At 45.6% G+C, this 15,888-nt stretch overlaps 4 protein-coding genes and 1 non-coding gene across 5 annotated transcripts; all 5 read left to right on the top strand.

Annotated features, from left to right (window-relative positions):
• Positions 1–756: 756 nt before the first annotated feature.
• Positions 757–1,503, top strand: BT62DRAFT_1052045 (uncharacterized protein; the record flags this gene model as incomplete). Its single annotated transcript, XM_043178536.1, has 4 exons — positions 757–876; positions 939–1,151; positions 1,208–1,357; positions 1,411–1,503. 4 exons carry the CDS (start codon positions 757–759, stop codon positions 1,501–1,503), a joined length of 576 nt encoding a protein of 191 aa, XP_043033471.1.
• A 774-nt stretch (positions 1,504–2,277) lies between these two features.
• On the top strand, positions 2,278–3,117 carry BT62DRAFT_938499 (uncharacterized protein; the record flags this gene model as incomplete). The annotated part of the gene is made up of 4 exons (XM_043187554.1): positions 2,278–2,407; positions 2,462–2,570; positions 2,628–2,811; positions 2,889–3,117. Coding segments are annotated over 4 exons (486 nt in total), but the record flags the coding sequence as incomplete, so codon positions are not given.
• A 3,104-nt stretch (positions 3,118–6,221) lies between these two features.
• Positions 6,222–6,295, top strand: BT62DRAFT_t185. The gene has a single exon. It is a non-coding gene; the product is annotated as a tRNA-Val (tRNA).
• A 1,863-nt stretch (positions 6,296–8,158) lies between these two features.
• Positions 8,159–8,801, top strand: BT62DRAFT_649447 (uncharacterized protein). Its single transcript, XM_043181756.1, has 2 exons — positions 8,159–8,376; positions 8,436–8,801. Exons 1-2 carry the CDS (start codon positions 8,276–8,278, stop codon positions 8,674–8,676), a joined length of 342 nt encoding a protein of 113 aa, XP_043033469.1. The 5' UTR covers positions 8,159–8,275; the 3' UTR covers positions 8,677–8,801.
• A 91-nt stretch (positions 8,802–8,892) lies between these two features.
• Positions 8,893–10,349, top strand: BT62DRAFT_998035 (uncharacterized protein; the record flags this gene model as incomplete). The annotated part of the gene is made up of 5 exons (XM_043190696.1): positions 8,893–8,934; positions 8,992–9,160; positions 9,213–9,278; positions 9,337–10,134; positions 10,218–10,349. The coding sequence occupies exons 1-5, from the start codon at positions 8,927–8,929 to the stop codon at positions 10,347–10,349; spliced, it is 1,173 nt and encodes a 390-aa protein (XP_043033468.1). The 5' UTR covers positions 8,893–8,926.
• Between the last annotated feature and the right edge of the window lie 5,539 nt (positions 10,350–15,888).

Genomic DNA, 15,888 nt, shown 5'->3' with positions numbered 1-15,888 from the left:
TACCCATCCCTTTCTATCTCTCTATATCCTTACCGCAGATTGGTCCATCCACGCCGATCTCGTCTCCGCTCTCATAAATAAGCCTATGCCACGCTTGCAAGAATTGCGATTTCGGCACGATTATTTGGACATTACGAACGAAGGACTGGCGTTGATGAAATATCCAGGCCACCCTTCTATCCCATTGGAAACGTGGCACAATGCGATATACCCGTCTCTTCGAAGCCTCTCTATTCTTAAATGCCACTCGCTGCTTTTCTTTCAGTGGCGGTATCCGCAATCTGCAGCTAGTCTACCTCCCACCGGATGACTTATCTACTCCGGCGGACACATGTATGCTCCTTGATATGGAAGACCATAAATGCCACTGATTGCTGTACTTCGCAGGATCCTGAAATGCTCTCCTGTGGTACGTGAAATTCCAGAGCAGACAATAAAGAGTTTGATCACTTTAACTCGTTTCCAGGCCGCATTCCACAGTATGCAGTATCTGATGGGCTTCCGGAACACACCATGATACCAATGTATAGACATGAGCGCCGGATAGGACAATCTGTTCTGTCGCAGACATCATTTGCCGCCATTGTAGATGTACCTTTAAATCTGCTTTGACCAGCACATATGGCGCACTCGAGAAGAAAAAAAACTATAAGAGTCGCCGTATGCAAAATATGAGTACGTAATGCTGGACGCGTTCATCCAACTGGAATCCCAGGTTGATCTTGACCAGCAACATTCATCACGCAAAATAGCTAAATGGCGGTATCTCTGAGTCACTACGCTGTAGATCTTGAGGATAATATCGCCTTTCCTGATATCGCTCATGTACCTATCCTTCCCCCGCATGAGAAAAAAAACTGGTACATTCTCACCGAGGTTAGCTACTACCCCTATCTGCCGTATCTGCCTATCGGTACTGATACCTGGCATGCGCCCAGATTGTATCAGACGAGACTGTCTTTCGACCAACATTTCGAGTAGAGGATAAACTTGCGGGACATTATTGGGTAGTCGCCTTTTACACAGAGAATCCAGCCGCAGACGCCAAGGAATGCAAAGTGGGACACATGATTTGCATCAAGGACGGGATACCCAAGCAGTTCCTTGACGGACGATATGGGTATAAAATCAAGGATCCCTGGGACGTAGTGGTTCGTCAAGTGGTACCTTGATTTCATTGATGTCTTTGCTAACGAATAACAAACAGATTCTGCCTTGCGGTCTTGCAAACCTCCGAGAGCTAAATGTGGAACTGCGTAAGCGCTCAGACGACGGGCTTTTCTTTTCATGCGTAGTTTGCAACTCCCAGAAAGAGAGCTTAGGATGTGCCCGGTGCAAAACACGATATCGCTCAGGGGTTAGTGTTGTGTCCAATGCCCATATTCCGACTCCTCACACCTCTATTCTCAGGAATGCATGAAAGCTGATTGGCATAGTAGGCACCTGCAGATATGCAAAGTATTAAGGACGCTGCATGAATGGAACCGTACGCCCTGGGGTTGATTGTGACCGGGCATCAGCGCTCTTCAAGTTCTCTGACTTTCCGAAGTAGTTTGCCAGTCGTCTTCATTCACATCATGTTACTCTCTCTATTTACATAATTTTGGCATGTACGACAACCATCGATCACTACTCACTGCCGACTGAGCTCCATTGTACCCGCGAAAACCTGTGAAGCCAACCAGTGCGATGTCGTGCAATACTCTGCAATTCCTCTGGTAATGTGCTGATCATTCTGAATCACCTTTCTTCGTGGACCCCGGTTAAAGGTACACATCGGCAGCTGTTCAACTGTGTCGTCATGTTCGGTGATGCGGACATCTCTTCAACCGCTCCCGCGTCAGGTGAGTGAGTTGCTCTGATTTGAAAAATCCTCTAATTGAGCTGAAGTATATATTTCCGGCAGCAGTTCAATTTTCTCACTACTTTCTTTGATGCGTTAAATCGCTGCTGCATTAAACTTCAAACTGCCTTTTGAGTTGATGCAATGTGTTAGATAACTTATTTCAGCCAAAGCAGATGTCACGGCCCGTTGGGCCAGAGTCGCTACATCAGGGGGCGAAATTAAGCAACGACCCTTTGAATTTCCATCGGTCTTCTTGAACTCCTCCTCCTCGTTAGGCTGATTCGAATCACTATGTCAACTTAAGGCTGTACGGTCCCCATATCAAAAATTAATCAAACCATTCCTGACAGAGAGGAGGCTAATGCGAAATCCAAGGTGGTATAAGAAGCTCGGCTCGTCTTGAAATCCGCCATTCCACTTCTCTTCCAGACCTGGTGACTACCTTCAACTTTCAACTTCCCTTACTTCCCTCCAATTCTCTTCTTGTTTCAACAACGGCTCGCTTCCTCATCGCCCCTTTGTCCGTGGCCTTGATGGCCTACTTCTTCCAAGTTGAAGCTGGTAAATGTGTTGCTGCTAGTTTTTAGCCAACCCCTTACTGATGAGGTTCTCTAGTTCCTCTGAGAGGCCGCCAGATGGGTGATATTCAATGCAACGTCGTGCATCTCAAGACAGTTTCCAGGCTTGCGGCCACAAAGTCTGCACTTCAGGAGATCAATACCAGGTAAATGTGTTATTATACTCTTTGAATGCACGAAATGCTTATTCATTGATACATTAGCACTTCTACTACCACAGGCACTGCAGTCACTGCCCCTCAGTCGGGATTAGACTCCGCCAGTACTGGTATCAAAACCATCGCTGGAGCTCTCTTGATGGGGCAGACTGCTCCTGCCACAGCTCACAATGAGGTCAAGACTGGTCTGCTTGCTGCCCAGTCTGCACTGGATGGAATCACTACACAAGTTTGTTTCTCTTTCAACCCTATCCATGTTCTTACCACCTGTTATTGGACAACAGAGGAGACACTGCAGTTATGGAGGCACAAACAAAGCTTAATGACACTATTACTGCTGGGAGCAATGTTGTTGCTGATTGTAACTAAAGCCGAGGACCATTGGGTAGGGAAGAACTTTCAGTTGAAGGTCCTGAACCCTTTTTTGGACTTTAAGTGTTTTATCTCTTGCCTAGTAGCAGATCATTAGTTTCTCCATGTTGTGATCAAGTCAATAAAACTAGATGCAGCATGAATTTATTTGGATAGTTTAGATGCTCTGACCTGCTAGGCCCATAAACTACAAGGTCTGCTGAAATACTGCTAGTACTGAAATGCTGAGAAGTGGCACTAAATGAATCAACAATGTGCAGGATGCACACCACCAAAACACTAACAACTCAATTGCAATGTGGTTTGAGGGAGGAATGGTAATACCTGGATTCCAAGTATGTAGAGAATATAACATAGATGGGGTGCAATAAAATGTAATTCAAAGGTGTATATTGCAGTTTGCTCAGCCAAAGCTGTCTGTGTCACTGAACACAACAAAACTTATCTCAAGTGGTCTGTCTGATGCAGGTTGTGAACTTGTACTGCCTGGTGCAGTTTTTGAACTGATATGACGTGCCTGTTGTGACTTATACACAGATACTGGCTGTTCTGAACTGTCTTGGGTCTGTTCTGACTGTGTGATATAAACTTTCAGTTGCTTTCTGGGAGTTCTTGCACAAAACAAAGTGATCTGGTCACCACAATGCCATTCAGGTTGAGTCTATGACTCAAAGATCTTAACCAAACACAATCTGTACTATTTGCCTGATGGTGTTTCAGGGGGGAGAGTCAGAAACCTGCCTCTCCCTCTATATATGACCTGGTATTTATACTTTCTAGCTACACATGTCTGACTAACATAATCAACTACTGACTAATATACTTACTGACCCAATCACAGAGGCTAAACTCATTTCCTGACAGATATGAGCTTATACATGGCTATCTGGTCAATTGATCAGGCTGAGCCTTGGTCTTTGCCAACATGCTGATCATGTGATCCCTGTCCCCAGACCTGGAAACCTTGTGTGTTGAACAGAGAGGTTCACTAATGCTCCAGTCTTTGCTAGACATAGGGATATCACACTTGAGAAAACTATGCTCTCTTCAGATAATCACTTGCTTAGTATATCTTACTATGGTGGATACAAGATAGCTAACTAGATAAAAAAGCAATAAATATATCCTCTTTTCTACCTGGTATGGTTGCCTAATGCATCAGTACTACTGGGCATCAGGCTTCCAAATAATTGCATGTTGTTCTTTCTAATTTTGTCAACACCCTTGAAGTTTTGTCACTTTTAGGCACCATCTGCAATGTTGAGGAGCCAGTCCAGCAGGAAGGTCTAACCCTTCCTCACATTCATTGTTTCTGTCTTGGTTATAGTTGAACAATAAAAGAAGTCAAGCTCATCCTCCAATGCCTTGATCTACCTGCTGTTTGCAACCTGCATATCAAAGACTATCAATTTGTGCTGTTTCTGCCTTGGACAATGCATTCACACATATTGTGAAGTGCATTTCATTGCACTAGATTACCTCTCTAAAACTATCAAAGATTTGCTTTGAGTTTTCAGAACTTAAAGATGTTATTCTGATGAAAGATGTATGTGTGGTATGTATGGAGGAGAGGGGGGATTTGAGTCTGAAAATGACCTGCCCATCCCTCTGAGGTTCATTCACAAGCTTACAATCATTAGAGAACTTTCCCTTATCTCTCCATGCTCTATGTTCATGTCCTTTGCAATCTATCTGTGGACATGCCATAATATCAAAGACAATGAGGACAAGAGTGAGGATGATATAGCTCCATTGATTAATTTTAGCACCCTCAAGGCAATAAATATTGAAGCATATAATTAGAAGAACTTGGATTGCTAAGCTGCATTGGTGTTCCTGTATAATCAATTTTGATGGTTATTCAGGAAGACATATGATGGTGTTTTTAAAGGGACTGTGATGGATACTCTAAACATCAAACTTTCTTATAGACTCTTAAAAATGTCCTAGTACATCCATCCCTCTTTGAAAGACATCCTCAAAACAAATATTTTCAGCTCACTAAAGATGTTGATATAGCATGAGTGCTCAATGGTAATGATGATGTACCTCAAGATGTGAAAAGTGGTGATGATAACTTCTTATTCCTTAAAGATATAATAGAGGCAGAGGCTTAAAATTAGGCTCTAGAACCAGACAGTTTCTTGGGTAGTTTTTCTACAAAGCAATATAACAGTAATTCTGAGAATCTTTGTGATGCCATATCTGAATATAATATTTCATGGAACCAGTGAGTTATCATGGATCATTCAGGTCCAATGACCATTGTGATGCAATTTTGCTCATTACCCTGCATCTTTCAAAGCCTGCCAACTTCATCTATCATTGTTAGAAGCTGTAGTATATGCTGGTGTATAAACTAAGGAATAGAAGCAATGAGATAGATGGCTTATATCTCATCCAGACCAAAAAAAAAGTTAAGTCAGAGATTTAACCTGTTCTGCTCTGCATTGATAACAAAATTATGAAATGACTGAGTGGGTCAAAAAAGCTGTATGAACTGGTATGTTTCCTGTCACCTTTGATATTATATCTTGACAGGCCTTCCATTATTCTAGGGCGGATGTTTGTAGTTTACAAGCTTCAAGTGAGTCTCAATGATTCATAAAGGCTTCACTTCTACTATGTAACTTGAGGATATGCCTAAAGCATGACCAGAAAACTTATGAGTGACTTGAAGCACAGAATGCTAGAAGGCTATGGACTGCTGCTGTTGTATTTCCATGGAGGCAGAAAATAAGATATACACTTCAGTCTCTATCATACAATGGAACAGCAGTGCTGATGTTCAAGTTTATCACTGCTGTGCTGTCCAGAGATGTGTTGGGGTCACATGCATTTTAGAGGATTGACTGCTGTAATTTTTCATTGTTCATACTGTAGCTTTCCACCATTGTATCCATTTGCCTAGAGAACCCAGTTCATCTTTGTGTAAGCTGTAGCTGTTTAATTTATCATGATATTGCTGAGACAATTCTCTATTTATCCTGCTGTGGCTCTGACCCTTTTGTTAGGGCTGTGATTGTAGCCTGTCTTTGTCATGAAAAAGACATGATAGGGAAGGTGTGTACTTAGGATTAGCTCTAACCAGGTGCTCACAGCTATTCTCTTATCATTTGCATATGAGTTTGATTTTTCTGGCTGCTGAGAATGTAATTAGTAACTAGAATACTGTTTTTTGAGTGTCATTTAGCACATTTTTATTGTGTCTTTGGCTGGATTCAGATAACTCAAGATCGACAGAACCTCAGGAGAGTCTGAGACATTGGGTTGATGGTGTATTTGGTTATCACATCTGTCTAACACACAGAAGGTCCTCAGTTTGAGCCTGGGTCAACTCATATTTTTGGCTGTCATTGCTGACAAGGGATCAGAGTGCTTCAACTTCTGAGGTGAGCCTTAAGATTTGAGGCCTGAGGGTCAGCAGCTTTTAATCTGATTATGTTCACAGGAAATTCCATTTGATGCTCTGAGTATTTGTACAGCATGGCCCTGAACATCCAATTTGGGTTTAGATAAGAGTTTTATATTATCATGAGTGAAGTGAGTCTGCATTCACTATAATGGGTTGTCTCAAAATTTGATTCAGAACAGAGCCAGAAAAGACATAGGATTCAAATGGTGATTTGACATTGGACTGATTCATAGATGTTGAGACCAGGTTCTGAGTGTGTATCAGTATGGTACTATGCCAAGAGGTCTGATTATCCTGGATAGCAATATTTGGATTAAATATTACACATTTGTATGGCTGCAGGTTTATGCAGGATATCATGGTACTACTCTGTGCTCACACCTTCAAGCTTGGCACCCTCATATTGGAACTCCTTCTTTTGCTGACAGATACCTGGAAAGCATCTTTGGGCCTGCTGCATTTGTCCTCCAGTGGCCAATGTTCATTCTCGCATTCATGTAGTCTTGCCCATCTGTTGAAAAAGTGGCATTCTCTGCTGGCTCGACACAACGTTGACGGTCCATTCAGATCGATAGCACCGCCAAACCACCGATACCAACCTGGCCTTATCACATGACTCAGACATGATTCCTCCCGGGATCTGGATCTGGATTTATTTCGGTGGCACAAACAACGCTGCTATAAAAGGCGCGTGGCTTGTTATTCACTGACTTTGACTTTCTTTTCTCTCCTCCATCATGACCACTACCGTGTCATAGCCACCGACCCCTTCTTGTAGCTCTTTCTTCAAGGGCTATTTTTCTTTACTGCCCCTAGATCTCGCAAACGAACGATGGTTGAGCCACATTGCCACCTCCAACTCTGGTACCCATGGTTTCGTGTCAGCGCCGCCGTCGCACCTGGAGACTGAAGAGCTCGATTACCGATGTCTTTCTAATGCCTTTTGTGGACCAGATTCACGAATACGGAAGATTCTCTTGTCAGCCACACCCAGCAGACCACACGCTTGGGCAGCATCATGATATGTCGCGATTACCTGGCGAATGATGTGCCTGCAGACTGGGTGCATTCTATAGCTGCTGGACTCTCTACGTTGTTGAGTACGACCATAAGCCACGCCAACCTACGCTCTTGCGCTACAGGCACGAAAGTGAGTGTCCAGCTTCCTTCTCTTGAATATCTTTCAATTATGTTTGGCAGATTGGACATCGGCCTTGTTTGTCGCCTTCAATCCTAGAGTACGATGTCCTGATTCGTCGTCGATGACGAGAATCTCCCTGGCTATGTGATACTTCTGATGAACGCTCCTTGTCGACATCTCCCGGTCGTTTCATATACTCTATGGTGGTACTACAAAATGCCGGGAATAACTCTATGCAGCTACCCTCGAAAGGACGCCACATTCCGTGCCGCCTTGCGGACAGTGTGTACAGCTCACGGGTCGCTGGTGGAGGTACGGCGTGCATTCATTCATTTTTCGCCTAGACTGACATTTTGTCTACAGCGAAATGTCTTTCTGCGATGCTTTGCAACGATCTCGATATCCGAACTCTGGTCCGGTTCGTCCTTGAATTGTCATTCGTTCTCTGTTTTCTTGAACGACCGGTCTCTGTATCCCTATCTGAATGTTAACGTTCCACCTCCGTTCCGCGTTTGAGGCGGAGATTGACATGATTTCGTGCCGCGCTAGATTTCGAGCTTGTCTCTAGGCCGAATCTTTGTCGGTTTCTCTTGTCTCCATCCTCTTTTGGGGGGGAGTATGGCATTTTGCCATGGTAGGCCTTGAACCTCAATTTTTTGAGCCTTCGTCCGCTTCGTGCGGACACACCCTACTTGTAAAATCCCCAGTCCGCTGTTTCCTGTAAGTTTCTCCCTACTCCCCGCTGATTATCTTTCTCATTTATCAATGGCTCGGCAGATCCGTCGAATCACTTATAGAGTTTCTTGCGGCAACTTATTGGCCACCGGCACTTTCTCTGGCGGTTCTGTTGCGTTAATGTATTGCAGGTTCGTCAGACCATGATGATATATCTTCGCCGTGTGGTTGCTAATCTGTTAATCAGCAGAGTACCCATCGTCGCGGAGCTATATTTCCGCCGGGTACCGCGTGGGCACGACTCAGCTACCGACAGTTATGAAGTACTCAGGATGGACAAAATAAATGCCCGGTTGTCTATGATATCTTCATTTGCGTCGTTGGTCAACGAAAGTGACGCTTTGACCTGCCAGGGAGCAATAACGAAACATACAGGTCCCCGTGGTTCGATCAGTGATCGCCACAAACGCCACCCTCGGACCTCTCTATGACCCCTGAGGGGCCTCATCGCCAGTCAACCGAATCCAAGACGCTGACCTACGACCTCCTTCGTAAAGACCATACAATCTATTCGCCTATGATCCTAGGTGCCACTGGCACCCGGCGTCACAAAATTCATTGTTTGTTTGCAAACAAAGGCAACCATATAAGGATGCCTTGCTTGAGGCAGCCACTACACGTCTTCTCTCCCATACTTTCTTCTGATTCTTCCCCTAAAGTCTCGATATTCCAGTCACCGTCATGCAGAAGTGTGTCTATGTCTTCAACACATCGACACATTAGTGCCTTTCTGACGTTCACTATAGCCTTCGCGTTTCCGTGCAGCTACCCGAACAGACGACGCGTGAGGACCATATTACGAAGCTCCCGAACGAGCTTCTAATCGAAATTTTTACCATCGCACTATGGACCAGCGGACGGGTTGACTATCCTTTCCTCCTCTCCGTCATATGTAAAGGATGGCGTGCCTTAGCAGTTAACTATCCACCCCTGTGGACGCGCCTCTACATCACCGAATGCTCGCCAGATTAGCCCGGCCGCTACAGCGCTCGTCCTTGACCCCGACTTGGGACCCAAGGCGGTCTTCCCTAGAGTGTCTTCACTTCTCAAACGTTCATCTCATCTAGATATCGATGTATTCATTCGCATAGGATCAGCACCATTTCACGACGACGCGAGCCTCCACTTTACGAGGGATCCTGGCTGGAAGTGTCGATACCGTGGAGGTTCTCGAGCTTAATGGTGTTATCTCCACAGACGAGTTTCCCAATGACTTCGGTCTTACCAACAGAAGGCTCACTCTTCCCCGTGTCGGTCACTTCACTCTCGGGTATACAATCTCACAAGAAGTCAGACTTTTGTTGCAATATCTTGACCTCCCGGCCATCCACGACTTGACAATTATTAACCTTGAAGCTATTTGGTGTACGGATTCCACCGACGCAATCGAGAACATTATAGACTATCTCCCTCTCCACCAGATCAACACGCTCACACTCGACCGTGTTTGTCATGGGGATCACCGGACAAACACTGTTCCGACGGTCACGAAGAATGAATGGCTGCACGATGAAGACAAGCTTCCCCTCTCTCTGCGCCTTATTCGTCGACTTACCTCGCTCAGGCACCTATACCTCTACTCGCCTTGCAGTGTGTTCATGGAATACATGAACTACCCGATCAATCTCAATGACTTGAACGACGGGCAACTTGTAGGTCGTGCCCTAAACATGTCCGATCTGGAGACTTGGTGTCTCTCCGCATCGAGCAAGGTACTTTGTGTTCGTCCTGGACACAGCGTGGGGACGTTGCTTCGTAACCGCTTGGAGTGTTGGATTGTAGACGGTGTGTATAGGGGACCTGATATGACGGAAATGGATCTTTGGCTGTCAAGGAGCATCAAGAACGAGATTCGGGATCTCGAAACTCTGTTGCCACGGGCGTGGAAGGTGACTTGTACGGAATGACGCGAAGCGCCGCTGTAGATATTCGACCGTTCTACTCATTATTTTCAATTGCGCTTTTGTTCTAGAATTCTCGCCTCTTAGAATGTACTGTACCTCGTGATTGCAGATCTGAGTATCTCATGGTTATCTTTTCCTCGTCGGATAAGGATCAAATTCGTAGTTACCAGTATGAGGTGGTAGAGAGAGAGAACATCTAAACGAGTGTGGACCAGTCAAATAGATAGGTCACGATTGCATCAAACAATCTATCAGTTTTATAGCATCACGGTCATCCGGGGTTCTGTGGCCTCGACGTGTTCCATGTGATCCTCGGGAATTTTTCTATCTCGAAACTCCTCTGATGATTTGATCACGATCGTATGGGGAACAGCATCGTAATCGATTTCGACAAGTTGCATGCCCGGACCTTTATGGTTAGCTTCGAGCCTTGCAATCGGTTGTGCGGTTGGCTTTTGTAAACGGGAGGGGAACAAAGGAAAACCGCGATGTTGCGTTTTTTCGCAACTGTCAAGTAACCGTCAGGCCGGCAGCTTCAACGCGCGTCAGTCACATCACGTGCCGTTATGTTTCTCTCCTAGATGCGCGTCGTCTGGATCGACTCTTGAACACATCCTTCAATATCAAGAAAGTTACAAAGAGTGATTTTCTGCGAGATTCTTTGTGCATCCTATGCTCGAAAGTGAAAATGCTTCCAAGTGTACGGTAACAGTGTAATCGAACAACTATGCCGACAATCGTGATTTGTGAGGACCCCGATAAAGATATGGCGGTACTGTATCTTTAAATTTTGACATAGCGACCCAATGAGATTCTATGCAGAGCTAGGAGGATTCTGTGATCACAGAGAAATATCAGGTTGCGTTGCTGGGATTGTTCAACAACAAGCAGCAGAATAATATCTTGATACAGCTGGCGGCTCCAAGTTCAAAATTAACCTCTGAGTTAGATATTTATGTGGCAGAAATGGCAACTAACAGATGTAGAAAAGAACGACAGATTCAGAGAGCTTTCTGCAAGCGAAGCAATTTGGAAATGAATCAGAATGATTCCGAGACAGAGGTCCAGAATATTTTTCAAGAAGTGATATGATACTCTATAACCAGATTCAGTATTCGTTTGTGCAAGAGCTAGCAAGAACAGTCACCGCGAATGGCAGAAAGCGAAGTCGGGATATGAAGACCGGGTCGTTCCGCGCGTGTTATGGTAGATGCCGGCATAGCCGACCCGAGAATGTTTTCATTTCATTTTCCGCCACCACCGGCGCTCCACTCATTGCCTCAAAGCGGAGAACATCTCTAGTATATCTTCTGTGTTATCCGATTCCACTCCCGAGGCGCCTCGCACTGGAGAGATACCTCTAACGATTTCCTGGCTGGAAGATAATTGCTAGCGAACTGCAAGAACACGGGTGGTAAAGAGATGGGAATATTGTAACACTCCTCGGATGCAGTCAATCCATTCCTGACTCTCTCATGACAGGATGATTGGTCCGCTGCTGTCACCTTCCAGAACCGTCGGCGGAATTTGCTATCCTCTTGCATTCAGCAGAGTTTACCTTTACCAACTAGATACCAAGTTCATGGCCGTTCGCACGACTGTCTCGCACTAACGCTGTCTTCCGCCATATGAACCGTGGATATTGGTATCAATACCCGTTCAATAGGTGCGTCGACTGCCTTTTCCTTTCTCGTTATTTAATGCATGTTCCTTACACAGCTTCGACACCCCTTGAACCGTTGGACCAACGTTATCGGGCGCGTGTCTGTGCGTTCTGAACCGTGACTCCCAGGTCTGTATCGTTCAACAAGTGTAGAATTTTCCGCTGATTGGTGTCACATTTCCAGGAGCTTCGGTTTGGCAATCCGCGCCACGATACCCTCTTTTCACCACCATTTCTCAGAGACTGCCCACAAAGTCCAATATGGGAGCGCAAGATTGGCTTGTGTCGCGTAGCAACATCCTCTTTGGCGCTCGGATTATATCGACTTTTGTGGCAATGTTTTGAACTTTCCTTTTGCGCAGGTACTTGGCGAGAGAAGAGACCCAAGATCCGTGGACGGTGGGGGTATGATCTTCTTTAATCTATGTCTACATTTTCTAAGCTTTCCGAGTCACTAATCCAAGAATCAGATCCCACCGTGTAAAAGGTTATTTATCGGTGTCTTACTCCTCTCAGGAAGAAACAGAGTTCCAACAGACGCTTCATCTTCGCGTCATTCTCCCAGCTCTTCGTGCTATATGCACTCATCGTTGTAGGGAAAACGTATAGCATGTCCTTGGATCCTGCAATTACGATTCAAGAAAGCCATTGCTCCTTTATTGTCGCTGTTCATGTAAGTCGTCTTTATTTTCTAACCTCCATGGCCAATAATACTCTCTTTGCAGATCTAAATTGTATAGTATGTCGAAGCACCCGCACCGGCACAAACTGAAAGTCAAATCCTGTTAATCGTTTCCTTGGGCCGGTTATCCGATAGGACTTCTTCTGCACCGCGAATAACCATTGCTGGACTGAAGTCAATCCATTCCGGTAAATTAGTCGTCCTGTCTTCCTTTATTCCTTCTCATCTGTTGTCAAGGGTTCTGACGGGAAGCTCGCAGGACGTCGGACGAGTCCCAGAAGCCTGCTCTACCTGGTCTGGTGTTTTATGTGATGTCGCACATAGCTCGGCGCCGGTACGTTTGATTGATTATTGTTGCACATTCATACGATCTTATCTCGGCAATTACAGTTACCGAAGTCATCCAAGCTACAGATATCTCAGCCAGTCTTTGTTCGCTAGAATCTTCGAATTCTCTCTGAAGAGCGAGATTGGCCAGAGCGTACATATGTGCCCCAGTTCTCTTTGAGTCTATCTAATCTTCCCGGTATTAGATTCGCTTGGTTTCAATCCACCTGTAACACTGGTCATGGTTAGCGGTAGCAAGAATTTCTGGTGGCAGCCGTGGTAGCGAGATCGGTCTCTCTCTGGCCATGGTCAAAGCAGTTCTATAATTCCAGTGGGACGCGCCTCTTCCTCTCTGAAAACGCGCCGTCCGCATCCAACAACGTGAGCTTATCGTTTTCATTCCTTCCTTGGCTCATTCCCTTGCTAGCGGAACTCTGACTAGCCTTCAACCGATGGCTCCTTCCGTATGAAGTGGCAAATACGATATATGATGTTCATCTCTATTAATAAACACGTCGTGTTGGATTTATCTAGCTAAGGCCACAAAGGACACCCGCAGTTGTTGGAAGGATGGACAATACGCATTCTTTGTCGGTTTGTATCTGCTGTCTCGGAAGAACGAACCTGGTGCTCCCCTGTCTTTTCTAGCACGTCGGCCAGGAGATAAAGATGTCTTGGCCAGACTGGGTAAATCCTGCATCTGTCTGTTATGTTAGTTGCCGATATATAATTTCCACCGACGCATCGGTCTATTACTGGCCCAGTTGTGACCAGTTTGTCGCGAAAGACCAAGTCAACTGCAATATGACCGTGCCAACGCCTTGGTGGGTCGGGTGTTCATTTGGTCCGTAAAAGGCCTCGATGTTAAAAGAGGCCGGTGCCGCAATTCAGATTGCATTTCTGCTCGTTTGTTCGGGTAAACTGAGGACAAGTCTATCTTTTGAAGGTGGGAGCTGGCAAATCCATGTTCGTGCGCCTATTGATTGTTTGCCTTAAGGATCTTTCATTCTTGTCAAAAGATGATCGGATGGAGACGACTTGTCCTTGGCTTTGTTCGTACAATGCTCATCTAACAATACAGCTATGTCAATATCACTGCTTTTACTGTGCTCCGAACTCGGAAAACACATCCTGCCACTTGGACCTTGAGGACAATAAAAACGTTCAGGTCTTCTACGGTCCCATCATCCTCTACTGAGTCCGATACTTTTCTTTCATCATGCTGGGCACCAAGACGACCAGTTCAAAAGCTCCAAGGAAGACGAGATCCAAAGGGAAACAACATATCTGTGCCTCTCCCTTTGTTACTTGACCCTCTAGCTGATCATTCTCCAGGGAGATCTCGAGACATTGCGCCAATATGTTCGTTTTCTTCTTCTTCTTCTCAATGACGTATCAACTAAACATCATCCAGGCATGCTACATGCCCCCTCCGGCATCTAATCCTGTTTATCCAAGCCTCTCTCCTTCAGAAGCCACCGTTCGTCTTCCGGATGGGCGCACGCGCTCCTATCGACCACACGTGTTCATGGTCAAGCCCGACAGCCGTCTTCAAATCCCACAATCAAAGAGGCCTAGGGTGCTATTCAACGTCCCTGTTCCTCAGGTGGATCTCCCAGTTTTTTGAGTGCACCATCCTGTTCTCCACGACCTCACCAGGCAGTATGGTCTCGGGGCACTCGTTGCTCTTGCACGACGGCACCTCGCCGACTCCCACGTCCCGGCTTTCTGGGACGAGAGGTTCAAAGGGAGGATTGAATACGTCTGGCACTTTTCTGTGAATAGGTTTAGCTTCTCCTCGTTGGTGGTTAATACTGAATATAAACCCATTTCTGTAGTGGCCGGGATACGATATGAGGAGGATCATTGCATTTTCTCCCCAAAATGCAGGCATTCGTACGCATGAAGACCTTGCGTTCCTTTTGGCTAGTCACATAAAGACGTTCATCTTGGTACGCCCCTCTCTCTCTCGCTTTTTTCCGCTCCCCTCTTAACACATCCACTGTAGGAATGTACGAAAGGCGCACTCAAAGGTGCAGGCACCGACCCGAACTGGGCCATCACGGAGGACCACACCTTCGACGACTTCGGTATCTCATCATTCTGGACGCCGGGAAATGATACGTGGCGCGTCACGGTCACCATGAAACGAGATATTGCTGACGAATATTTGTTCTGCTTGGAGAGGGCAGCGGTGGAGGTGGCAGCGGAAAAGGAGGCGAAAAGGAAAGCCTCACGAATGTCTGAGGAAACGGAGGATGAGGAGTATGAAGACGGGGGTGCTTATGATATGGGCGTGGAACAGGGATATTCTCAGTATCGTGGCAGTTATCATTACTAGAGCGCTCAACTATCCTATGCACGTTATCAAAATCTGTTATTTCTCGAATTCTTCTGCAAGGTCAACTACTTATCCCTCACAACAGAAATCTTACCTTAGATAAGGGTGCGATCTCCTGCGATAGTAGAATGGTTCTCAATGAGATGATTGTAGCCAGTCTACGTTATATTTACATGGCGGGAATCAGTACTAAAGTTCGTCAGCGTGATACACAAGTATTTCCCACTGCCACACCCGATATAATGTCTCGTCGTATTGCCTGTTGTCTAGATAAATTATATCTTTCCACCTCTGCACACCTTCTTTAGCACGCTTGACAGCATTAACCCATCGTCCGAGATGGTCCACCGGAACACCTTTCTAGGGCATGAGAATCCGCGTAACAACATCCGGTTGTGGTTTTATCTTTACTGCGCCACAGGTTCATAAATGGGCTGAGAGACAAAAACCAGAGCAATATATGGGCCGCCCACGAGTTCAGATAGTCCATCACTTCGAAGATGCCTCAGATAGAAGAAAAGCTGGAAGAGGCAGTCTCATGATATGAACTGCTCGATCCTCTGCTTCTAGACCAAAAAATTGCAACGTCCGGTTTAGATATGCGTGGTCGTCATCTACATTGCCGCGCGGATATCGTATGGCTGATTAGAATCTAAATATGTCTAATATCGGTTCGTAAGTGGAAAATTACCTCATTCCACGGAACTACGTCAAACCGTCGACCAT

The sequence above is a fragment of the Guyanagaster necrorhizus genome (assembly GCF_019112545.1).
Source record: "Guyanagaster necrorhizus MCA 3950 unplaced genomic scaffold BT62scaffold_57, whole genome shotgun sequence".
NCBI lineage: Eukaryota > Fungi > Basidiomycota > Agaricomycetes > Agaricales > Physalacriaceae > Guyanagaster > Guyanagaster necrorhizus.
The sequence above is the reverse complement of the archived record's forward strand: the minus strand, read 5'-3'. Positions and strand labels throughout refer to the sequence as shown.

What these genes read in the sequence shown, in the direction of transcription:
- BT62DRAFT_649447 (XM_043181756.1), top strand. Translation starts at nt 8,276, where the DNA reads ATGGCTCGGCAGATCCGTCGAATCACTTATAGAGTTTCTTGCGGCAAC. An exon ending in GTTGCGTTAATGTATTGCAG is followed by an intron (nt 8,377 to 8,435) that starts GTTCGTCAGACC and finishes GTTAATCAGCAG; the next exon opens with AGTACCCATCGTCGCGGAGC.